Below are 26,478 nucleotides of genomic sequence, written 5' to 3'. Positions count from 1 at the left end.
GGCAAGCGTTAGAGCCTTGAATTTGATGCGGGCCGCCATAGGTAGCCAGTGTAGCTGGATGAGCAGCGGGTAACATGTGCCCTTTTGGGTTGGTTGTAGACGATCAGCGCCGCTGCTTCTGGATCATCTGAAGTGGTTTCACTGCGCAGGCTGGGAGACCTGTCAGGAGGGCATTGCAGTAGTCGAGTCGGAGATGACTATTGCCTGAACCAGAAGTTGGGTAGCATCTTGAGTCAAGTAAGTCCTGATTTTCCGTTGATGTTGTAGAGTGCGAAACGGCATGAGCGGGCGACTGAGGCAACATGATCTGAGAAGTTAAGTTGGTTGTCGAGAACAACTCCTAGATTTCTTGCAGTCCTGGTAGGTGAAACAGACAGGGAGTCAAATTTGATGTTGATGTCGTGGGTGTATGGTAGGTTTAGCTGGGAGGACCAGCAGTTCAGTCTTTGAGAGGTTCAGCTGGAGGTGGTGTGCCTTCATCCATGTAGCTATGTCTGAGAGGCAATCCGAGATCCGTGCTGAAACCAAGGGGTCATCAGGTGGAAAGGACAGATAGAGCTGTGTGTCGCCTGCATAGCAGTGGTATGAGAAGCCATGCTTAACGGATAATCTGTCCCAAGGAGGTGGTGTAGATAGCAAAGAGAAGGGGGCCCAGCACTGAGCCCTGGGGACTCCTGTGGTGAGATGGTGAGGTGCAGATAGCTGACCAAGCCATGATAATGCTAAACGAAAGCGCTCTGTGAGGTAGGATTCAAACCAGGAGAGAGCAGAACCGGAGATTCCCATGTTAGCGAGTATAGAGAGAAGGATGCGGTCATGGACACAAGGCAAGCTGTGCATCATTAACTGTGTGGACATCATATGAATATGACTGTTTTAGTTGTTTTTTTCTTTTATCATAGAGCAATATAACCTCTAATCCATTATCAGAGGAAGCACCCGCAAGAGGCACTAGTGTGTTTGTTCTGGCCGGGATGTAAGCGTGTGTGCAAATTTAAATAAAACACAAAGGTCAGGCAGGCGATTGCCCTCTCGTTCGCTGCAATTTAGCGTGCCTCCGCCAAGCTAATTGAGTTGGTTGCAAATCTTTCCCAAGCAAGTCTGTGGACTGAATGCGGACGGGGATTTATCACTGGCACAAAGGAGCGCAGGCAGCATCTGACAGAGAAAAATGTCGCTGTGGATCAAACAGTGCCCTTTCATCTCTGTAATCCTCTCAAATTCGCCAGCCATCTGACTTGATGTTTTTCAGGATAACCTTCACATTAAAGTCTCAAAGGTCGTCAGACGCTGATGCTGTGAGTTTTTCCTTCCTTGCGCTTCTTTGTCCAATAGATCAAAAGGAGAGATGCCAATCGATGTTAACTCAATGCCACCACAAATGTGAGTTAAATATGACAACGCGATGGTCGTGTTCCGTCTGTTCTTGTAGGTAAAAGCAATATGAATGCTTTTGAACATAGATGTGTTGCTGCTTGTAAAAAATGAGAGCAGACTGTGTGATCAATTGTGAGAAAAAAAGATAGAGTCACAGAAAAGTCTTGGAAACTTGCATTGTCCGGGCGACTGAAAAAGAGCTCACCGCACAATAAATTTCTCCAAGTCACTGACTGAGATTAATAGGAGCACCCATATCTTCCCATTTAAAGGATCCTAATTGATCTTCTACCCCCAGTAAGGAGAGAAAAAAAAAGTGCATTTGATCTTTTCTAGGGCATTGTCTGTGTTCGAGAATGTGTCTGTTTCACAGAACAATCACTAATGGTGGTGGGGGAGTAGAGAGCATTCAGAGCCACCGGTCGTTGAAATACATTAAAGCTGATTAGAGACAAAGCCAGCACTTCTCTTGTTAATTAGAAAACTTTGTCACTCATTAGGCGGACGGTCCTCCTTCACAGCCCCGGGTACAGATCCCAGCTCCCCGTGACGCAGTGATGACTCCACTGGTGCTTCCCTCGAGCAGCTCTGCGGTCTCTCTTCAAGACCTCTGTGTGACTCCGAGTCAGTGGCAGTGGATGGATTTCATCTTATCGAGAAAACACTAGTCGTCACCACACACACACACACACATGCACACACTAATCGTAAAGACGTGGTTATTATGGGGCCCAAGGATGAAACCACCATTAGGTTGTTTTGTTTAGTATTGTTCTGTTTAGGTTGTTTGTGGGTTTTTTGGCTGCTTGGTTGAATCATCCCCATTCCTCAGTATTAACACCACTCTTTGGCAGATTTCCTGGAAATGTTCTGCAATTGAAGATGAGTCAGGCTGAGGCAAATAAAAATGGCACTTAAAAAGCCTTAGCTTTTATGTTTCTATCGGTTTTTATCCCCATGGTACTGAGTGAGCCAGGCAATCATTTTAAAGCAGAACTCAGATTTTAGAGTATTAAGTCTTTATACAACCCAGGGTCACATCAAATTACATTTTGATGTCTTCATTGCTGTATCAGTGCAGTCAGTGGTAGCGCTTTGTCCCTTATCTCTGTCCCTTATCCCTTGCTCGCCATTTTGAAACTCATTCTTAAGGATTACGATTCAGAAATGGTTTGCATCATTATGATTGGTTTGTATCAGGGATGTAGTACTCGAGACGGTCTTGGACTCGACGTTTTTTTATGGTCTTGGACTTGTCTTGGACTCGTTGGTATTTGGACTCGGACTTGTCTTGGTCTCAGATTAACTGGCCATGATCAGACAAAATAAATGTTTAATTTATTCAAAATCTATCTATAATGGCTGTGCCTTGACATTACAGAACTCATCTTTTATGTGAAAAAGTATTACTCACAGTGTAAAAAGAAGTAGTTCAGAAAACAATTACATAAGTAAGTAATTGTCTTGGACTCAACAAAGACGGTCTTGACTACAGCCCTAGTTTGTATCAATAACAATTGTATGCCACTAACATAATAGATGTCATGCAACAGCCTAGGGAGACTTATATTGTCTACTATTGGTTACTTGGTGGTTGGTATCAGAGGTAAATAGACATGAAGGCTGCTGGTTCAAGTGGGGCTCTTCCTGACTTCAATCAAAGTGTCCTTGAGGAAGATGCAGCAGCCTACGTTCAAGTGCTACCAAGGAGCAGTGTTCGAACACAAGCAGAGGCCTTGCACTCTGCCTGGCTTCCCACTGAGTTGGTAGGTTGTGTGAAGTGCTGAATTGGGAGGCATTTATTGTAAATGCTCTTTAGAGTGTGCGGACTGGTAAAGAAGGGTTACATAAGCACGGCCCATTGGCCATTTCAGTATAACAAAGACATTTTCTGCCATATTAAAATTAATCATGAATAATTTTTTCTTACTGAAAAGGGCACTCACATCTTCGTTTTGATAAGTAACCATCATTACTCATGCACAATTAGCACTGTAGGATAACTGAGTATACGCTAGAAAAATAATTAGGGTCAGACATAGTTTCAGGCCTCTTTGAATGCCATGAGGACTCAAATACCAACACTTTGTAGGGACTCCTGTAGGCCTTTCTCTTTATTTATGTATGGACACAGTGCATTCTGTGTGGATTGGATGTCTTGAATTTGTTCACTCTGTACGTCACATAACATGGCTTTACTCCATGGTATTGACATTTGGTGTGGTTTGCAATAAATGACAACTAATTAGAGACATAATCATTAGGAGCTTTGTCAGCAAACACTTTGTTCATACGGTAGAATGTCCATTCTACTCCCAATCATGCTGCGCTCTTTGTCAAACATCATAGAGGTGACTATGATGCAGTTTGCCCAATATTGATTGTTCCATAACTATAAAACAGGATATGATATGTTTCCGTGCTTATTATCCCGGTGAGTATTATCATGGTGCCCAGTCATAGACATTGACTGTACATATACACAGGTCTTCTAGAATTGTTGTTACGCTCCGCTGACGGAATGCTTCAGTTTTATACATGAAATTGCTATATATAAATAACACCACTTATGTCTTTCTTTCTCCTTCCAATTATGTGGGTGTACTGCAACAATTATAATGAAGTGCTGCTGCACAGCCTATAGTGTAGTGTGTAGTGTGTGATGTACATCTGTCTGTGTGTTTCCTCTGCAGAGCCAGCATGTTCAGCACCAGAGATCTGTGTGTTTCCTCTGCAGAGCCAGCATGTTCAGCACCAGAGATCTGTGTGTGTTTTCATGTCTGAATGGCTTTTAGCCGTCCGTAGTACTGCCCGACCGACCACTGCGACCTTGAGGGCAAAGCTGTGGCAAACATGCATCTAATGGCCGCCATTACTTCAGCTGTCACAAGCAGCCGAGGTGAGGAGGAGAGAGTGAATCCAGAGCTGGACTGGTCAACAACAGGAGAAGTGAGCCCAGGATCATAACAGTTGAAAAAAATCACCTGCTTATAATGGCCATTAACCTGCTATTTGATGTTGCAGGGCTGTTATCTGCAAGTCAAAATGTACAGAGGGTTGTGTTAAAAAGAGACCCTTGATGGATAAAATGTGATTGAAGCATGACAAATGTTGGGCTGTCCCTAGGCGTGCCTGTCTATCTCTCTGAGAACACGGACGGGGCCTGTGCACAGCTTTGATGTAGTCTCACTAGCGGTGTTCGCCTCATGTGTGCCATGTTGGGGCTTAAGATGCTGATAGCACCTTAGAGAATGATCACACGCCTGCGTGTGTGTGTGTGTGCGTGTGCGTGTGCGTGTGTGTGTGTGGTGTGTGTGTGTGTGTGTGTGTGTGCATGCTTTACATAGCCAGGACTGTTTCCAGCTGGGCCTGTTTGTGGCGCGCACTTTGAAGGTATGAGAGGAACCGCAGCACTGGGGAAAATCATGCTGAGGCCGTGCGCTAACCCGTCCTGCTTTTTCGTTCTGTAAATGTGAAACGCTCAGCGGACGCAAGACGGCAGGAGGAGGCCAAGCTCAGCTCCTCTTGAAATTCCCAACATCACCTTTATGTGTACACTGCACAAAGCAGATAAGACTGTTTACATTCTGTTCAGAACAGATGCAGTTTTTTTTCTCCCTCATGATTTTTACAGTGTGACCTAAATATCAAAGTGTGTTTTGAAAATGGAAATAGTTGATGTTCTTTAAAAAGTCTGTTTTTAAAAAAAGATGAAACATATCTAAAACTTTGAATGAATTCCACCAAGTAATTTTTTCACGACCACGTTTCCTTTTAGCCCCCTGTGGTAAAAAGCCTTTCAGTGTTTTTTTTAACTCAAGTATGGATGTAAGTAAGTAAGTTAGTAAATCTTTATTTATTATTCGATGCACACCCAAAGCGCTCCACACACAGACATAAAAAAAACAAACAAATGAAAACATAATTTAAAGGTACACTATTCAAGATTTTCACCTTAATATAACCTTTACGGAGCCAATTATTTAATGGTTAGAGAATTCCGGTGTGATATTGACCTAAATAATTCAGTGGAAATGCATGGATTCCAGTTGCTGCTACTGGAAGAAACTGGAATCCATGCATTTCCACTGAATTATTTTTGGAATCTGATCCCTTATTATACCTGTTCATTCTTACTCGTTGCTCGACTTATCGTGACTAAATTCAAGATGGCTGCAAACGCTAAACTTTGTGAGGATACTGTCTGTATAAATCGTCTTGTAAGTAAACTACCAGTGCTTTTTCAAAGTTCTCAATGTCTCGTTTTAAATGTCAGGGCCCTCGGAAGTCTACCAATGAAGTGTGGAGATACATTGAGCCTCGTAAATGGGTGTAAAACAGTGATTTATTTGCATGGCTAGCCCGATGCCGAAGCACCACTATTGAAAAAGCTGTTGGTAGCATTGGCTAACTAGCGCCAGATTTTGGAGTGCAGGGGACAAGCCGAGATGGGCTATGAGACATACGTTCACACTCGGTATCATGTTTCAATACACTTTAGGTCAATATCACACCGGAATTCTCCTTTAACAAACTTGTAATATACAAATCGTTCACCTAGCATAGCTATACAGCATATATGTATTGAGTCACTACCGAGGAAACCAGCCATGCAACTTCCAAGAACAGTGGCCCAACAAATCTTCGTGAATCGTGAAGCATTACCTTGTCAGTAGATACACTGTATAGTTATAGAGATAGTTAATCCTTCACCTCCACAACAAAAGCATTTTTTATTGTGTACAGGGGGGATAAGTCACTATTAACAACAGCAAAGTAAATGCTATAGATAGACCCCGATTTTTTACAGTGCCAGGCACAGGCAGCTAGCAGATGGTGAGGTGATGTTTCTTGTATGTGACAAAAAATGTTTTAGCTTAGAAACCACGCAACATCACTTAGAGCACCTTTAAACTGCTTAATTTAGAGAAAGGGTCCTTTAGGATGCCTCAAATTAGGGTTCTTCCTGTTAGGGTTCCTTCTAATAAAAGGGTTGGAGAGGATCTATACAGTATATAAGTATGCATTGTGTTTGTAGATTAAGCATAGGGTAGGCAGGCCAGACAGGAGCTGGATTAGTATTGTACTGTGGGAGAGTGTTGTGGGTTCTTACCTGCGAGCGCGGTGATGGCTGTGGTGATGGCTGTGGTGATGGCTGCGGTGCTTATGACCCCTCTTTTTGGCACGTCTGTTGTGCTGTTTGGCAACTGCTGTCGTCCCCCCGGACTCCCCGCTCCTCTCGCTGACTTTGGGAGGTACGGAGACAGACGTGTCAGATCTGCGAAGACAAAACAGGCTGTTGGCTCCTAATAGATACTATGCAAAGATGAGAAAATGACAGCTATTTCAAAAGGACATTTCAACAAGGGCACTGCTTTTGATTTCTTCACAAAAGGTTGAGTTCTGCCAGATATAATTTCCTTTTGAAGTGTTGTTTTCTTTGCCTTTTTTCCTTTTTTTTCTTCCAAAAAAATCTAGAGGTCAGCACTTCCTGGCTCAAATGATGTGTCAATGGACAGCACTTATTTACAGTGCATGCTTCGATGCCTCCGACACCCCTGTCATCAATTTGCATCTCGAGGTTGTCAGCCACGTCAATGCAAGGGCATCACAGAGGATTGAATGGCCTGCAAGAACACCTTGAGATTTTTTTGAACATCCGACTCTCCCCCTTTTCTTCTTTAAAGAGAAAATTATTTTTCATTTAAATAGAGCCCTTGATAGCTTTCTTTTGGTTCACATACCTATGTTTAACTACAGTACAACACATGCAACTTGTATTGTTATATGGTGTTTTAAGCCCCTAACATCGTCTTCTAGGCAGCGCTGCATGGAAGTATAGGCTTAGGGTTAAGGTTAAGGTTAGGGTTAGGGTTAAGCTTAGGGTTAAGGTTAGGGTTAAAGTTAGGTGCCTTGCACCGGTCGCAGCGTTGCCTTTAAGTTGACAGTGGGGGCTTAACACCATCGAGCACTTGTATCATCCTTAAACTACCATCAGCGGACATCGGGCTGTATTGCAAGTAGCAGTATCCCAATCATGCCCAGATCCACGCGCCCTAATAGACTCAAGTCCCTGATCTGCTGTCATCTCCCTCTTTCTCGCTCTCTCTCTCTTTCTCTCTCGATCTCTCTTTCTCTCCCTCCCTCTCTCTTTCTCTCTCTCTTTTCTCTCTTCACTGTCCTATCTGAATGTGACAATCTTGAAGAGAAACATTAGTCTTATTTTAGCCCTGAAAATACTGCAAAGCTATTTGTAATAACCTTGTGTAATTAATTAATAATGGTTTTGGACGGATACAGAAATCTGTATTTGTACCGTTGTGATCATGTCATCCTAACTTAACCTAGCAGTTAAGTCTAAGACCTCTGGTACTGCATTGCTGTAACCGCTCTTGACCAGGTCTCATTTTCAGGAGTCACCTGAGGTCAACAAACTTAATTATGCAAGATTCATATTTTCAATATGTGTCTGCATAACACTCTTATTAAACTTATGATGAAACAGGTTTCTCAAAATATTTCCCTGAGGCTCTGTGAATTAGGTGCCTCCACAATTAACTATGTAGCAACACAGCTTGGCTTCATGCCTTCGTTTAAGATGTACAGCTTGATTTAAAGAGCAATTTCCTCCTGGCATAACGAAACGCTGGCTGCATGAGCAAACGGGAAAAAAAAATATTTTAGAGGGAGAAAAGTCCATTGCTTTGCCATACTTTGCATACAGCTTTAATGATCACTTATCCATCTCTCTCTCTCTCTCTCTCTCTCTCTCTCTCTCTATCTCTCTCTCGCCTCTCTCTCCTTCACCCTTCTCATTTTGTCATGCCAGACAGATCAACAGAACTGACAGGGGGAAAATGAATAAATGAATAAATAAATAAAGACAGAAGTTTCGTGATTTGCAGCCCTCCGCTGACTCAAAGGCTCTGGCTCATTATCTTGTGTTTTGGTTTGACAGATTTGGCCATAATTGTAGCCCCCCATCCCTGTCTCTCCATCTTCCTTCCTCCCTTTCAAGTGTCTGTGTCTGATTGTAATGAGAGCCATATCAGTCCTCCCCATTACATCCTGATTGGCTTGCCTCGCCCCTCTTCCAGAGCACAGGGCACATCCAGCTATCCCTTTGCATCTGAGCGCATGACTTAAAAGCTATCAGGACACACACATACATGAGTGTGTGGTGTGTGTGTGTGTGTGTGTGTGTGTGTGTGTGTGTGTGTGTTCTGTGAGTGTGTGTGTGTGTGTGTGTGTGCTTCTGTGAGTGTGTGTGTGTGTGTGTGTGTGTGTGTGTGTGTGTGTGTGTGCTCCTGTGAGAGAGTGTGTTTGTGTTTATGTGTGTGATTTTATGTCCCTTGAGCAGTTTGTGTGTGTGTGTGTGTGTGTGGTTCGGGGTCTTAATTACATTTTTCTACTCCACACTCTCATTAAGTCGTTTGGTCATCCAACAGACCCTTTTATCCCATGCGGCGGTACATACGACATTTACGGCTAACGGAACCTGTGACCTTGTTGTTCATATCATTTCAGGCTCTCACGCATAGCCTTGCACATTTCTACTTCTGAGCCATTGTTCTACTAAAGCCTCCAAACACAGAACAAAGGCACAAAAGCGAGCTTTATCATCAAATAAAAAAAAGATTCAAATGTCACATTGGAGCCATTCAGGTAAAATTCACTGCATGCCTGTTTGTAATAATAGCTGATGGACTTTCATTTTCTCTCTTCATTTTGGGGCGTTCTGGCTGCAATGGCACAGTTGGGATGCATTGCAATGTTAGTGTATGGAAACAGTATGTTTTGTCTTTTGCCAGAATGTTTTGAGTGAAAAGGCTCAAATGCGCTGTTGGCTTTCTGTGTAATGTCAGCTTGACTTATTCAGACACATACTCTATGTAATATGAATAAAGTCTGACACGCAACAAAGAGAGAGATAAAAAAAACACAAATCACATACTTTGATACATTTCTCCAAGAACCCCACAACAAACAAACAAACTAGAGTAAACACTGAAAATGGCCAAGGTTAAGTTTTGTAATGGTTGCTTTCATGTTGCTCCCTGACACCTCCCCTGCTGGACACAGCCCTGTTGTTACCTGGGCCCCTGTGCCCCTTTGTTGCCGGCTGTCAACTTGAAAGCCCACTTGATGAGATCGCCTAAATGAAATCGATTTCCCCATCAGAGATGCACTTTCCCCCGGATCAGGGTAAAGAAATATATGGGAGAACCTTCCTGCCTCTAAGCTCCCAGATTTACTGAGCACTTATTTACGTGTCTGCACCCCCTCACCCCGACCCCACCACCACCACCACCACCCCCACCACCACCACCACCCCTCACCCCCACCCCACCACCACCACCAAAAACTTTCCCCAGCAGGTAAAGCTCTTTTGCAATTGTGATCCATAATTCCACATAGTAAATAGTGTCTGAAGGAGGAAGGTGCGAAGAGAGCAGATGCATACACTCAGTTAAACACCTTCAGGCAAGCAATAACCAAGACAGCGCGAGAGAGCGGAGAGCACATCGCTTGCTTATTCATGTAAGCACGGGCATGGGAGTGGTGCAGGGGGGCTGTTTTGCACGAGTTTAGATTAAACACATCTCTTATTCTGGACAGTGGCAACAGAGAGCCTCTGCTCTTCACACCTCTCCCAAGAAGCAGACTGCGTGTGAAATTGCACACACACGTACATAAAGGAGTTCATGCCAGCCATTGCACTGCACTGCAGATGAATAATTTATATGTGCCATTACACATAAACAGGTGAGAAGCTGTGTGTGTGTGTGTGTGTGTGTGTGTGTGTGTGTGTTTATGTGTGTGTGTGTGTGTGTAGACTACAATGACACCACAGCAGCATGTCCTCCGCAACACCTAATCTATCCCTGATTGCAGCCCACACTCCTTTCTCTCCCTCTCTCTCTCTCTCTCTCTCTCTCTCTCTCTCCCTCCCCCCACATCTCTCTGCTGTGTCAGAGTGTCTCCGCTGGGAGGTTGTTAGGTTTGTTTTTGTTGTTTTATTTTTATTTATTTTTTCACAGGAGTAGAGGTAGAAGGGTTAGAGTGTGAGTCATGCCACTTGGCTTGGGCAAGAGTGGGGAGGACGAGGGGTGTGTGTGTGTGTGGGGGGGTTCTCTATCATGTGTTAGTGCCATCACTGCTCTAGATGGCTTGGAAGGGGGAAACAGTGACAGATGGCACAGCCTTCATGGAACACACACACACATACACACACACACACACACACACACACACACACACACACACACGCACACACACAGAGGGAGTGGACAACAAGGTGTGTTGGGGCTTTAGACTGTCGTCAGCACACTCAGTGTGAATGCCAAAGGAGAAACAGAAGGAAAGAAAGAAAGACAGAGATTTTGTGTGTTCATGTGTGTGTGTTTGTGTGTGTGTGTGTGTGATTGTGTCTATGTGTGTGTCTTGGGCGTAGATTTAGGGTGGGACGCTCATGACTTTTTGTCCCCACCAATTGTCCCCACCAATATTTAAGCGAACTCATTTGTGCTGCTGATCATTCCGATCAGCACAAATGAGCACAAATGAGGTAGCCAGCACGACAGTACAAGAAACGTCGTAATTTGATTGGCTGAAAAACCGAGGGGGAGGGGGAAGGGTTATCTGACACGCATGCTGCACACACATTGCTTTATTCTTGCACTGGTAGTCAAGCGAGCAGGTGTGTCAACGACAACGGTAGGCTAAGTTACCAGGGCTGTCTGTCAATACATAGGCCTACCCCATGAAAGGCCAGAGTGAAACATTTTGATATTCCCTTTTCCCTTCAGCATACATACAAACCCCTTTTTGTGGTGTGTAGATCAGCTATCCCACCCAAGAAGAAGAAAGGGGACATACAAAGCTTTTTCATAAAGCAGAGTGTAAGTAAGCAAAATAACTAGCCACACAAGCTAGCAGTGGTAGTGACCACACTGCAAAAACTGCTTATCTAACAAAATCTAACCAAGTGTTATTAATCTTATATCAAGATAAAAAAAACTAGTTGGTATTGTTTTTAGTATAAAGACACTTACCTAGCACTTTCTCATGAAATCATTTGACTTAAAATAAGTCAAACTTTTCTTAAATTAAGACATCTCATCCTGAAAACAAGCAAATTTGTCTGCCAGTGCGTTGAGCAAATTTGTCTTGATAAGACTCCTTAAAATAAGTCAAAGTCTTCTTAAATTAAGTCAAAATGATCTTTCGAGAGAGCGCTAGGTAAGTCTTTTCATACTAAAAACAATACCAAATAGATTTTTTGATCTTAATATAAGATTATCAACACTTGGTTAGATTTCATTTTTTTGCAGTGCAGGCCTTCAAATTATGCAGATTCTATTATGTGGAAAAATAGTATTAACTGGTGATAGCATATGTTACCCAGGATGAATTTCCCCTTGAGGATCAATAAAGTATCTATCTATCTATCTATCTATCTATCTATCTATCTATCTATCTATCTATCTATCTATATTGTTCAAGATAAACCTAGCTTCTGTAATCTTTCAACCAAGGTCAGGAGTATTGATTAGGGGTCTGCAGCACGGTCGCATAGAAGTCGCGCTATCACAATAGATGCTATTACCAAGTCACTGAATGTTAGTTAGCCTACCTTAAGTTAGAATCTCGGAAGTCACAATAAACATTGGATCTGGACATTTTTCGTTTCTATTCTGTTTATGTTATGAATTTCTGAGTGTAGCCTACACAATGCAGAGAAATAAAAGGGAGACCCAAATTCGTTTGAAGGACTGTCATTGCATTGTTATGACACATGCTGTAAAAACGTGTTATGTGAATAAGTTAACACTGTTGGTTATTCAAATATAATGAATCATTATTTGATGAATAATATCCAAATAACACTCGCTAGCCAAAGGATAGGCTACAAAATGAATGAACCACGTTGTATGCAGGAAAGACAGCATCAAACCACAACAGATGGATGGCAGGTTGAGGAAACAGCATCAGGGCTTCAGGTGAGGTTTTAATTATTAGCCTATGTCAAATTGTCAATTCAGTTGGAGTCAGCAGCATTGCTGTACAATATAATGCGATGGAGTAGATTCACTACTGATATTCTGTAGCCTATTGCCAACAGTCTGAAATAACAAAGGAAATCGCCATTAAAGGAGAATTCCGGTGTGATATTGACCTAAAGTGTATTGAAACATGATACCGAGTGTGAACGTATGTAAAATAATTCAGTGGAAATGCATGGATTCCAGTTGCTGCTACTGGAAGAAACTGGAATCCATGCATTTCCACTGAATTATTTTTGGAATCTGATCCCTTATCATACCTGTTCATTCTTACTCGTTGCTCGACTTATCGTGACTAAATTCAAGATGGCTGCAAACGCTAAACTTCGTGAAGATACTGTCTGTATAAATCGTCTTGTAAGTAAACTACCAGTGCGGAGAAGTGTGGAGATACATTGAGCCTCGTAAATGGTTGTAAAACAGTGATTTATTTGCATGGCTAGCCCGATGCCGAAGCACCACTATTGAAAAAGCTGTTGGTAGCATCGGCTAACTAGCGCCAGATTTTGGAGTGCAGGGGACAAGCCGAGATGGGCTATGAGACATACGTTCACGCTCGGTATCATGTTTCAATACACTTTAGGTCAATATCACACCGGAATTCTCCTTTAAGGCACTGGTATCTTACAGCAAAAGAATTACAATTACAATTAAGCAAATATAAATATAATTTTGAGTCGCATAAATTCATTGACATATTCAATCCTAAACTATGGTGCATTTCCATACTCAGTAACATAAATAAAATACTATGTAACTATATGACTATATGATATATATGACTATATAATCTGGGCAAATTTAAGATATGCTTAGCTTCTGTTATTACGAGAAACAAAATTGGAATCTAGTGGTCAAACATTTATTTACGTTTAAACAATTGTTTTCGTCTGCACATATTTCTCTCCAGTCGGAGATGCTTTAGCTAATAACTTTAGAGTACTATAAATAATGAAAGAGGCTATTGTCTATTGACAGTCTGACTCTTGTCAGTAAAAGTTAACTTTTCAGCCCTGGGGGGATTGGATGTCCCCACCAAAGCTGAGACCAAACCTACGCCCTTGGTGTGTGTGTGTGTGTGTGTGTGAGTGTGTGTGTGTGTGTGTGTGTGTGTGTTTGTGTGTCTGACTGTGTCTATTTGGGTGTTTGTGTGTGCATAAAAGTGAGAAGTGACTGTGTTTGACTGAGAGGTGAGATAAATGAGAAATGACTCTCTTTGTGAATACATACATAGTGGATTCCAGAGAGAGAGAGAGATGTCTGTCCTTTTTTTCCTCTTTACATTCATGCCTGCATCCTTAAGCTTAGCTGATTGGTCCTGAATGTACACCTGGCTTGCCGAGATTGCTTTAAAAGAGCTGGCTTTATAAGACCCACAAAACAGCCACATCAAAGCTTTAGGATGCTCAGCAGGTGTTTATTAAGACAGATGAAACACGACGGACTACAGAACAGGCTGATATCGAGTTCTCCCTGTCTCACCACAGACAAGTCCAGGAAAAAACAACAATGACAAACAGATTTTTTTGTCTTATTTGGATTGGTTAATTTAGTTAGCTCTTTTACCCAAATGACGTACAATATTTTTTTTAAACCTATGACTGTAAACTGGTAATCGAATGCATGCCCTTGGCGATTTCAAAGGATTGCTATATGGGGCGAGAAAATCAAATCTGTCCTGAACTTGATACGAAATCAGCATGTCTGCTGGCGTGCATTATCTCCCAGTTTTACCAATCCCGAATGAGGCATTTAGCCAATTTGTACAACACAGAAAAAGATTTGTACTTAATTTGAGGAAGCATCTGGGGAGAAGGGCATTGCTGTGACAGCCCCCGAGGGGACAGAAAGAGAAGTCTGTTATGATACAGAAATAGCCAAAGGGCCTCAGCACCTCCAGCTAACAACAATAAATAAAAACAACAATAAATAAAAACAATGCTGCGAAGGCTTCTTGATCTGCGAAGGCAAACCACAGATGGCAGACAAAGAGCACCTCTGTGTGATCAGCTCGTCTCTACATCTGGTTCTGGAAGTTTTTATAATCTTCTGAAAGTTGAAATCAAGTTTTGCCAAAAGTAATAATAAAGTCATAGAATTCAAGGGTAGGAGCAGGCTTCAGTCTGTCTCTTTCTGTTTTGAAGAGTGCTGGGCCAAACTTCAAGCAATCAGAAAAGGAAAAATTTTGCATATGCAAAGTGCAGCATTATCTCCTTGTCTAGTGATAAAGCCAGATTCCATATTAACAAGTATCCAGTTATCCTAGTGGCCTATTTGCACCATATAGGGCACCTTAGTGTTGAGACTACTGCGCTCCACTGTCCATTAGAGTATGACACTCAATAATCAATTTTCAGGCCCCAAGAAAATGGATCTACCAACTCTTAAAGGTACACTATGTAAGATTTTTGCCTTAAAATAACCTCTACGAAGCCAATTTGATCGTAAACAAACTTGTAATAGGGGAATCGTTCACCTAGCATAGCCATGCAGCATAGCTGTAGTGGGTTGCTACCAAGAGAACCAGCAATGCAACTTCAAGAATTGTCGACCCAAAGACATCTCGTGATAATTGTGAAACATAACTTTGTCAGTAGATAGCTCTTTGAGATAGTTTTTGCCTGTTGTTAGTCCTTTGCTGTACAGGGGGAACAAGCCATGAAAGTAGACTATTTACATAGGCAAAGTAAAATCTAAAAATCGTGAATCTAGAGTCGCCAAAAATACCTGAAACTGCATAGTATACCTTTAAGGGCCTATTGATAGTGTGTGTGTGTGAATAAGAGAAACCAATAAGAGAAACCAAACAGCTTCCAAAAATTAAATATAATAGTGTATTTTAAACGGAACATAGATGAATAATAGATAGTAGGGTTTAAATATTCACTCAGCAAAACCAATGACACACACACACACACACACAGACAGACACACACACACACACACATACACACACACACACACACACACAAACTGCCCAAAGGCCATAAAGTCATTTTCGGGGTTGACTGACAAGATCCGTGATTATATAAAGAGCTCTTCTCTCTGTGTTGTAGTGGCCGAGCGATGACCACCACCATGGATTCACGGTGTGCTCGTCAGAGCAGGAGGCTTGAAAGGCCACTGGAGTCTGTGTGCGGCTCCGTCTATCCAGGACAATTAATGCACATCATAAATATAGGTAGAGGGCAAAAAGCAGTTGACATTGTGTTAATGACCACTGCTTCTCTAGAGGGAACCGGGGGAGGCACTTTCTGAAGAGGCTTGTTTTCAGCTTGGGTGAACCATAAACGGCTGATGTGATTGTCTGAATAGTGTGTGTGTGTGTGTGTCTGTGTTTGTGTGTGTGTGTGTGTGTGTATGAGTTTTGTGTGTGTGTGTGTGTATGAGTTTTGTGTGTGTGTGTTTGTGTGTGTGTGTGTGTGTGTGTGTGTGTGTGTGTGTGTGTGTGTGTGTGTGTGTGAGTTTTGTGTGTGAGTTTTGTGTGTGTATGTATGTGTGTGTGTGTGCATGCGTGATTAGAGGGTGACACTGCCAGGGCTAGATGCCCTTTCAATCTGTTCAATTTAACATAATTCAGTTTTATTTTTTGCACGTCGCTTAAAAACCGTTGTGCATCATGTTGTGTATTCCCCTGCCCTGGTGTGTTATGTTTGGATCTTGAAACATTTCAGTGCCCCTGTTTTTTTTTTGTGTGTTTGTGTGTGTGTGTGTACCCGGTGGAGCTATCGATTGCTGTTTTTAATTTCAAATAACTACACATCTGCTTCTAAACATCTCCAACAGACGAGTTTCGTCTCAGCTAAGTTAGCCTCCGCAAATGGCAACAACAGTAACACCCGGTCTGCATTGAAATTTATTTAGTGAGAATGAGGCTCCCAGTGCTAACAAGCGAAGCGAGAATGTTCTCTATCAACAAGCCTTTTACTCAGGGCCTGCACGGTATCAGGGAGCAATGAGGCAGAAACTGGAGACATGAATAACCTTTTAAATCCTGTTTGCAGATGACTGTCATCAGATTAAACATCACTTCTGTACAGTGACTGACTTACATACAGTATAATGTATGTCACTGCTTTGATGTTATGTATGGAAATTCAATGCATAACCTTACCATCACTGATGCTACTACAAGCGTAGGTCATGCAGTTTCCGTAAAAAAAAAAGATAAATGATGTGAATAATGTGTAATTAAGAAAAGCAAATAACTTTGATGTGTTTGAAGTAACTGTGATCAAACATTGTTGTATTTTATTTAGCTTGCTTCAATATAAGGATAATAACATTGGATTGTGCTGCTTTATTTCCATTCCCCATCATAGGGGCTCTCATTCCTGCTCCAAATACTTTACACTGAGAGCATATGCATCTGTGCAAAACATATTGGTCAATGTAATAGTCTGGTCTACTTTGCTAATCAACAGAGCCACTGATTAGTTTGAAGGGAAGCCAAGGCAAGGTGCCAAAGTAGACATTTTGGGATATTATATTGGGTCCCCAATAACAGTAAAGTTACCTCCTTGCTATGTTTTCCTTTGCTATGCTTGTAGAAAATGTGTCCTCCCATCAAATTCCCATGCAGCATATATGTACAGTACAGTATTGTACAGTACCATATAAAGAGGGTACTGATTTAATTAAATATTTATTTCAGCTTTCCACACTCTTAAAACAAATGTGTTGTCCCTACCTGGACACAGAGATGTGTTTAAAAAAAACCATGGACGTTGTGTTGTTTTCAATGCAAGTTGTGTTATTTCCAACACATGCTGTGTAACAAATTAAAAAAGGAAACAACACAAATGGTGTAGTCCCTCGACACAGAGATGTGTTAAAAAACAACACAAGTTGTGTTGTTTTCAACACATTAGTCAAAGAGTCCACTAATGAGATCACCATGCTGGATACAATAGAGGGCTATGATGTTTCCATTTCCTTTTGGAATGATGCATGAGACAAAGGTTCCATGCTATAGTGGTCAGAGAGCTGAGACACAGAGGGACGAGCCTTGGCCATTCTCCCTGTAGATGAGACTGATTTAAACCATCCTCAGCCTCACTGCCACGGTGGAGAGAGGGGCTAATCTACTTTCATTACCCTTGTCACGGCCACGCCGAACAATTGATAATCATTCTCATAAAAGGGACAGTGGTGGCGATAATAAGGAGGGTGAGGTGGTGATAGAGTGCCGTAATTAAGAATAGATTGAGGAAGGGCCTGAGGCTAGCAAAGGGCGGGGGAATCGAGCTCCCAATTCTGTTTGTCCAGCACTTTAAGAAAAAAAAAATGTTTTTTTCCCTTCCACCGTCTCTCTCTTGTGCTGAACTAGTCACACTACGAATGGGTACAGCTGGTGTATCAGGAGATGAATTGCTCTTTTAAAGACGGTGTGTAGTGTGTTTACAAGGCTTCTCTTCCAAGCCTAAGTCTTCAGATTGATCCTGCCAGGCTCTAAATATAGCTCCTCTGTATTGTGTGTGTGTGTGTGTGTGTGTGTGTGTGTGTTGTGAGGGTACAGTCATATCTACATCTTTAACAAGACTAAAGCTTGGAAGAGAAGCCTTGTAAACACACTACACACCGTCTTTAAATGATCAATTTATCTTCATGCAGCAATTAGGTCGGAGGCTGATCTGGATTAACAGCAGCGCATCTAAGCACATGGGGTAATTACAGATGATCCTCCGTCACATACTGTACGCGCGCACATATAGAAATGCAACCCAGACATTCACACCAGAGCGCCAAGCTAACAACTCAGAGCAGATGTGCCGAGTAATCCCTGTGAGGAGCGGGAGACTGGAGACAGAAGGAGGGAAAGATAGAGAGAGGGACAGAGAGAGAGAGAGAGAACTAGAAGAAAGGAAAGATTGGAAGGAGAAAAAGAGGGAGAACTCTGTCGAGTTCAGGTGGCATTCATATACACACTCTGTGAATATTGAGTTTTGAAAGATATTTATGCATTCTGATTACGCAATCAAGAGATTGGAAATTAGGTCCAAACCAATGCAAAGCAACCATTCATAGGATGTGACGTGATAGTAATGGATTATAATGGACAGATGTGTGTCTAAAAATGAAGTGCTGAAAAAAGGGACAATCACTGATTGGTCCATATTTCTTCTGTAAAAGACCTCTTTTTCATTCAGAGTAAGCAACAGCTGCAGAGCATTTGCAAAATGAAGTGTTTGTTTGAAGAGCTACTTCATTGTCTCAGACACACAGACACACTCAGACATGTCTATGCATGGCCTTACACACACACAATCACACACACACACACACACACACACACACACACACACACACACACACACAAACAACACGAACGAAAACAAACTCATCTTCTGCCAAAGACAATGTCGTTCACAAAATCCCCAAATGACTGTGGCAAAGTAATTGATTTGGGGTGATGCTTGTACCAAATTGAATTTGAGAACGGTCCGGGACGTAAATCCATCTGAGGGGGCCCCCCGTTCTCTCTCTTCTCCCACACCCTGAGCGAGGGGCTGTGGAGATGGTACAAGTGGACACCCAGGATTTAATGCCCATTCATTCAGACAGATTTAGTCTCTCTGCCCAGCTCTTCCTCAGGGTCTGCCACTTAGCACTCCTCTACTGCTATTGGGCCACATTTGATAGCTGTGTTGTTTCTCCAATTTTTCAGTGAGAGATAGACAGATAGATAGATAGATAGATAGATAGATAGATAGATAGATAGATAGATAGATAGATAGATAGATACAGTAGATAGATTGGCTAGAAAAGACTAATGTAAAGAATTTCTAGATGTGCATTATGTTCCCTCGTTAGTTAATATGTGCAACTGCCCAGAACACTTGAAATTCCTGAGAAATCTTGGGGAAAATCCCAATATTGTTCAGACATGTTACAATCTATTTTTTTTTTGCAAAATGTTTTGCAAAAATTATTACCCAACAGTCTCTATGCAAGGAAGGTCTGTCAAATTTTAGACAAACAGCGACCATATGGATAGCTATCATCACTAAAAGTTGATGGTGAGAACAGTCTTACCGGTCCTGATGTCTGCAAGTTATCAAGATGTGAGATGTGATAAAGTGTAAGATCTCTGGAAGCAACAGTAACCAGGAGAAGAGGACATCTGCCACGATTAGCATTTTCTGAACAAAGAACTTTAGTTTGTTTACAATCATCACTATACTATTTTTTTAATTCTAAGAGGTGTATTTAACCCATTTAAGCCCAATTTTTTCCCAGACATGCAAATATGCAAATCATGTGTTATCAGCAACCTTTTGAAGTAATCAAAATGTTTTTATTTTAACGAGCCGAAGCTCCTGATACACACAGACACAAACACACACACACAGACATACACACTCACACACACACATAGTACACACAGCCCCGGTAACCATGCTTCTTTCCGGGAATCACCAAGAGTCTATCCAGTTCTATCTTCTGCACTCACCTGATCAACCTCTCATTCTGGGCTATCCTTGGCTGCGCCAACACAACCCCCACTTTGACTGGGAGACGGGAATGGTACGAGAGTGGGGCAGGAGATGCCACCTGACCTGCTTGAAGGAGGCTGTCGTGCCCATCAACCCTAAGACTACCTGCCCTGTCCCAGACATTTCCAACGTGCCTGCCTGTTACCATGGTCTCCGAGATGTCTAATAAGTCCAAAGCCACATCTCTGCCCCCTCACCGGCCATATGACTGCACCATAGACCTTCTGCCTGGCACCGCACCACCAAAGGGTCGTCTGTACACCTTGTCTGCACCAGAGAGAAAGGCCATGGAGGAATACATTAATGACTCCCTAGCTGCTGGGATAATCCGTCCATCATCCTCACCTGCTGGAGCTGGATTCTTCTTTGTCGGGAAGAAGGACGGCTCACTCCGCCCATGCATAGACTACCGTGGACTGAACGATATCACTGTCAAGAACCGCTACCCTCTGCCACTCATGTCTTCTGCCTTTGAGCTTCTCCAGGGTGCCACCGTGTTCACCAAGCTAGACCTTAGAAACGCATATCACCTGATCCAGGGAGGGCGATGAGTGGAAGACGGCATTCAACACACCAACCGGACACTATGAGTACCTGGTCATGCCTTTCGACCTCACCAACGCCCCCGCAGTGTTCCAGGCTCTGGTGAATGAAATTCTGCGAGACATGCTCAACATTTTTGTATTTGTTTATTTAGATGACATTTTAATTTTTTCTAAAACCATGTCTGAACACATTGATCACGTCCAACTAGTCCTGCGCCGTCTCCTTGAAAACTCTGTTTTTGTCAAGGCTGAGAAATGTGAGTTCCACGCCCGATCTACGTCATTCCTGGGATACATAGTGGCAGAGGGGAAGATTCAGTTGGACCCTGCAAAGGTGACGGCAGTCACATCCTGGCCCGTACCGGAGAATCGCCAACTTTTACAGGAGGTTTGTCCGAAATTACAGCACAGTGGCATCCCCCCTCACCGCTCTCACCAACACTAAGGTTCCGTTCAGGTGGAATCCAGCAACAGACACGGCATTTGAGACATTGAAGGCACGCTTCACCTCTGCTCCCATTCTCCAAATGCCTGACCCTGAGCAACAGTTTGTGGTGGAGGTGGATGCATCAGACGTGGGGGTCGGGGCGGTACTCTCCCAGCGTGCAGCATCAGATGGCAAGCTACATCCATGTGCTTTCTACTCCCGCAGACTGTCCCCGGCAGAACAAAATTATGACATTGGGAACCGCGAGCTGCTGGCTGTGAAGCTTGCTCTGGAGGAATGGCAACACAGGCTTGAGGGCTCAACTGTTCCGTTTCTGGTCTGGACGGACCATAAGAATCTGGAGTAGATATGAACAACCAGGAGGTTGAACTCACGTCAGTCCCGGTGGTCCCTCTTTTTCGCACGGTTCAATTTCATCCTCTCTTACCGCCCTGGTTCACGCAACGCAAAGCCCGATGCCCTCTCCCGTGTGTTCCAGAAGGCCGAAGCACCAGTGGAAGAACCCAAGCCCATTCTCCCGAACTCCTGTGTAGTTGCTACTCTGACCTGGGACATTGAGGAGCAGGTTAGAGCGGCTACCCGAGATCAGCCTGGCCCCAGCACTTGCCCCACTGACCATCTCTTTGTTCCTGGAAATCTGAGGTCTCAGGTGATCCAGTGGGGTCATGACTCGCCTTGCTTGTCATCCCGGCATCACGCGCACCATTCATCTGCTCTCCCAGCGGTTCTGGTAGCCATCACTGAGGAGAGATGCCCGAGACTTCGTGAGAGCCTGCCCCACCTGTAACCAGAACAAGACCACCAGCCGTCCCCCAGCTGGTTTACTCCAGCCCCTGCCAGTCCCCAAGCGACCCTGGTCCCACTTGTCTCTGGATTTTGTCACCGGACTCCCTCCATCTGACGGAAACACTGTCATCCTCACAATCGTGGACCGGTTCAGCAAGATGGCCCACTTTGTCCCACTGCTAAGGAGACTGCTCAGGTGGTCATGGAGCAGGTGTTCCGGGTTCACGGGCTGCCTAAGGATGTTGTATCTGACCGGGGCCCGCAGTTTGCATCTTCCTTCTGGAAGGAGTTCTGCCGTCTCCTGGGGGCCACTGCGAGTCTCACACCAGGCTTTCACCCTCAGTCTAATGGCAGTCAGAGTGACTCAACCAGGAACTGGAAAAATCCCTTCGTTGCATGGCTTTGCGCAACCCTCGGTCGTGGGCTCAACATCTGCTGTGGGTGGAATATGCCCACAACTCCCTCCCAAGTTCTGCCACTGGCCTGTCTCCCTTCCACTGTGTCTTTGGCTACCAACCACCTCTGTTCAACTCTTAGGAGTAAGACGCTTCCTGCCCTCCTGCCCTTGCCTGCGTCCGTCGCTGTCGCCGGATCTGGTCCCAAGCTCGTGCAACCCTCCTCAAGTCTGTTGCCAGTTACCCTATTTGGGCCAACCGACGAAGGACCCCAGCCCCTATGTACCGAGTGGGCCAGAAGGTATGGCTCTCAGCCCGGGACCTGCCACTCCGGGTGGAATCACGTAAGCTGGCGCCCAGATACATTGGCCCATTTCCCATACTGAAGGTCATCAGCTGTCCGGCTCCGACTACCCAGGTCTATGAGAGTACACCCAACGTTCCATGTTTCTAAACTGAAGCCGGTCCATGAAAGCCCTCTGGTCCCAAACACAGCACCTCCTCCTCCTCCTCCTCGCCTCGTCGAGGGGGGCCCCGTCTACACTGTTCGCTGTCTGCTCAAGTCACGTCGGCGGGGCAGGGGTCTACAGTATCTGGTAGATTGAGAGGATGTGGGTGCCACGGGGGGCCCCTGCCTACACTGTTCGGTCTGCTCAAGTCACGGCCGGGCAGGCAGGGGGGTCTACAGTATCTGGTAGATTGAGAGGATGTGGGTCCCAGCTGGGAGGATTGTAGACCCGACCCTCATCTCTGACTTCCACCATCCTGATGAGCCTTCCACCCGGAGGGGTCGACCAAGGGGTTCCCGACACGGGTCTGTCCAGCCGGCTTGTCCTCCGCCCAATCCTGTGTCTACGCCGGACTCTGAACCCGATCCTGTGCCTGTGCCTGCGCCTGCCCCTGACCCTAAACCCGATCATGTGCCTGCGCCTGCCCCTGACCCTGACTTTGAACCCGATCCTGTGCCTGCCCCTGACCCTGACCCTGACTCTGAACCCGATCCTGTGCCTGCGCCTGCCCCTGACCCTGACTCTGAACCCGATCCTGTGCCGTCGGATGATGAATTCTCCACCAGCGATGATGTAATGGAACCGGTGCCCTCTGGGGATGAGGCCATGGACACTGACAGGTCAGAGGAATTCTGACCCTCCTCCGGTTCCCCCCTCCACCCGCCCTGCTTGGTGGCTCTGTTCTTGGGACTTCTGGGGCCGTCCCTTGAGGGGGGGGTTCTGTCATGGGTCTGCTCCCTGCTCCACTAATTGGATATTATTCCACCTCACTCTGCCTGTTGCCACACACTCTCACCCTCACACTCACACTCTAACCTATCAGGAAGCTCACCTGTTCATTGCTCCTAATCACTGCCACCTGCACCTTGTTACCAGCTGCTGTGTGTGTGTGTACTTAAGGCACAGGTCTCCAGACATTCAGTGTCAGTTTGTCTGCGATTCAGCGTGTTCCTGTTCGTTGGCCTTCCTCAACTGATCTCCGTGCTGATTCCTACCTGTTTGACCCGACCTGTTCAACTGTACAACGACCATCTTCCCGCTCCTGGTAACCAGACCTGTTTTCACTGTTTTCAAGATTTCTGTATCTTCGCTTCTGTGCCTCTACCCCTCTCAGAACACTCTGCCTGTGCCTGCCAACCCCAGCCCCAGCCTGTGACGGTGTCTGCTGCTGCTCGCTCCACTCAGCCCCTCACAGACCCCACTCCAGCCACTGGGGTCTCTCGCTCCACTCAGCCTCTCACAGACCCCACTCCAGCCACTGGATTCACTGCCTCCACTCTGACTCTCCACTTCCCCTTTCCCCTTATTTAATAAAGATAGCCTTCTGGTGTTCGTGAAACACATCTGGTTCTCCTGTCTCGTACTCGACTCTGTGTGTACTCTGTGTGTGTGAGTGTGTATATTTGTGTGAGTGTGAGTGTGTTATGAGTGTGTGTGTATGTCTGTGTCTGTGAATGTGTGTGTGTGTGTGTGTGTGTGTGTGTGTGTGTGTGTGTGTGTGTGTGTGTGTGTGTGTGTGTGTGTGTGTGTGAATATGTGTGTTTGAATAATTATAAATATATATATCATAACTAGACACCTTTAAAGACCATGTGTACAAAAATATTTGTCCTATGTTTATTTTAACATACTTTAAAAACCTTTTATTTGGGAGCTGTGAGGCCGTCATCCTCTTCTCAAGGTGCAACCAGGAAGTAAACAGCTCTGGTCATGTGACAATTTACTCAAAACATTTGACACTGCACACATTTCATTGAAACACTCTATTGTTTCAATATTTACTGAAAGAGTATTGGGATATTCCCCAGTTACAGTTTTAGAGGCTTACAATTGTGACCGATGGAGTGAAATGGGTTAAGATTATAAATTACATAATATGAGTGATTGGCTGGAGAGTGTCCTGTGACCACTTAGACCTATGTGTTATCCCTCAAAAAGTCATATGTTGAGATAAAAGAAATTTTGTTAAGATATGAATTTAAAGGAACCATATGTAAGATTGTGGCCAAAACTGGTACTGCAATCACTTTCAAATTACTGTAGAGCGGTGTATCCCCTCCCCCTCCCCCCTGACTCGAGGTTGCCAACCCGGATGCCAAAACACTACTGACTTTGTGATTAGTAGATAGGTGGAGGGTGGCGCATCAGGCCAAAACACAACATGACATGACAAAACACAACATCAACACCTGTTGAGGGCTGCAACTTCACTTTTTAAATGGCAATATCCTGGCCGGACTACTGTGGTGATATAAGTATTTGAAATGAACATGATTTCTTAATGTCTAGTGACATATCAGGGCCATGATGAATTGAAATACATTTCTTACATATGGTTCCTTTAACTGTAATGTTTGGACAAGGCCTTATCTTCAAGCTGTTGACCCTGTTGCAGTTTCCAAGCTGTTATTTTTGTGCTTAAGTTTTAAATCCACACCACTTTCAGTGCTCTTGGTGGTATCAACTAATCCACCTAGGGACTTTCAAAGACCTTCAGCAGAGATTACGGGTAACCCGCGGGCAGGGTGGCTGTGATGAGAAGTGTGGTTTGGTTTATTCAATTATTGCCTTGTGATGACAAAACAGAGTAATGGCTTGATTAATTTCCTTATCGCAGCGAGCACAAAGAGTAATTACTACAAAGCCCCCCTCTCCCCGCACTGGACATCAATCACCCCGCCACATTCACGGCTGTCCAAAAATAACAAATTAACTCTTTCCTTTTCGACTTCTGCCCACGGGCCAAAGTGAATAATATCGGTTGACCTCGATCAGATGCGGACATCTCCTTGTGACTCCAGGCAAGTGGCACCCGGGAAATGGCAAGGAATATTTATATTTGTGCTGTGGCCTGTGTCTATTTGAAGGGACACGTTTTTTAGAAATTTGTAACCATTGACATGCTTGTGTTGGTAGCTCCACAGAGTGAAGCTCAATGGTGAAGCACAAGGGTGTGAAAACAGACAATCAAATGGTGCATGCTGAAATGGAGGGTGTTTGAACTTCACAGACTATTTGGCATGTAAAACAAATGGCTACACTTAGTCAATGTATCACACACTCGGGTAAACTGCATGGCCTTTGGTAGGGGAAAGAGATCGGCTCACATAGCATCTCTCCCTGATACAACTGACATTTAGAAGAGTTAAGATAATGTGTTGTGACACGACAAGACAATGAGCATGGGGTGGTGTGACCGTCCTTAGCCCCTGCATCAGTGTTGTTTTTAAAAAGAGTGACCACTCACAGACCTCTCTCACACGGCACACAGCAAACCTTAAGAACCCGATCAGACCCCCGGTACACGTTACACAGCTCCGCGCCAGCTCCTCGGCATGGAGACAAGCTCTATGAAGACAAACCCTCAGAGAGCAGGCAAAGCGTTTGAATAAGAAAAGCTCCCCTGCCTCGCCTCACGCTCAGGAGGAATCTGCTTTTTCTCAAGGGGAATCTGCTTTCACTCGCTCCCTCATGTCCTCTCCTCACAAGTGCGTGAAAGGTAGAAAGGGACTACAGGGAGAGAAGTCACAGACAGACACAGAAGCTTAATGCAGACAAATCTACTCAGCATCTCAGGTGGGGCTGGGTCAAGTTCTTTCCAGATAACTGGACAACATTTTCAAACTCTCATACTGCATACTTTTCATAGTATGTTGATGTTCAGTGTCCATAAACGCTGTTTTCTGTTGATCACATAAGATGGCAAATGCATTGATTTGCCCCAGTGAACGTGAGGGACTACAGTATGTGACAGATAACATTGTGCTGCCTGTCACTTCAAGCCTCCATTTATTTGTTTTATTTTGGGAGAAGGGGGGAGTGGACTCAGAGGAGAGAAGGAGGGGTGAGGAGAGGA

General features: G+C 44.3%; 1 protein-coding gene across 1 annotated transcript in view; it reads right to left on the bottom strand.

Annotated features, from left to right (window-relative positions):
* The window catches only part of srrm4 (serine/arginine repetitive matrix 4), a 71,479-nt gene that overhangs the window by 24,777 nt on the left and 20,224 nt on the right, over positions 1-26,478 (bottom strand). The window contains exon 2 of the mRNA XM_048244030.1: positions 6,491-6,655. Within this exon, the coding sequence (XP_048099987.1) occupies positions 6,491-6,655 (165 nt within the window). The remainder of the gene's footprint in view (positions 1-6,490; positions 6,656-26,478) is intronic.

The sequence above is a fragment of the Alosa alosa genome, chromosome 5 (assembly GCF_017589495.1).
Source record: "Alosa alosa isolate M-15738 ecotype Scorff River chromosome 5, AALO_Geno_1.1, whole genome shotgun sequence".
Lineage (NCBI taxonomy): Eukaryota > Metazoa > Chordata > Actinopteri > Clupeiformes > Clupeidae > Alosa > Alosa alosa.
The sequence above is the reverse complement of the archived record's forward strand: the minus strand, read 5'-3'. Positions and strand labels throughout refer to the sequence as shown.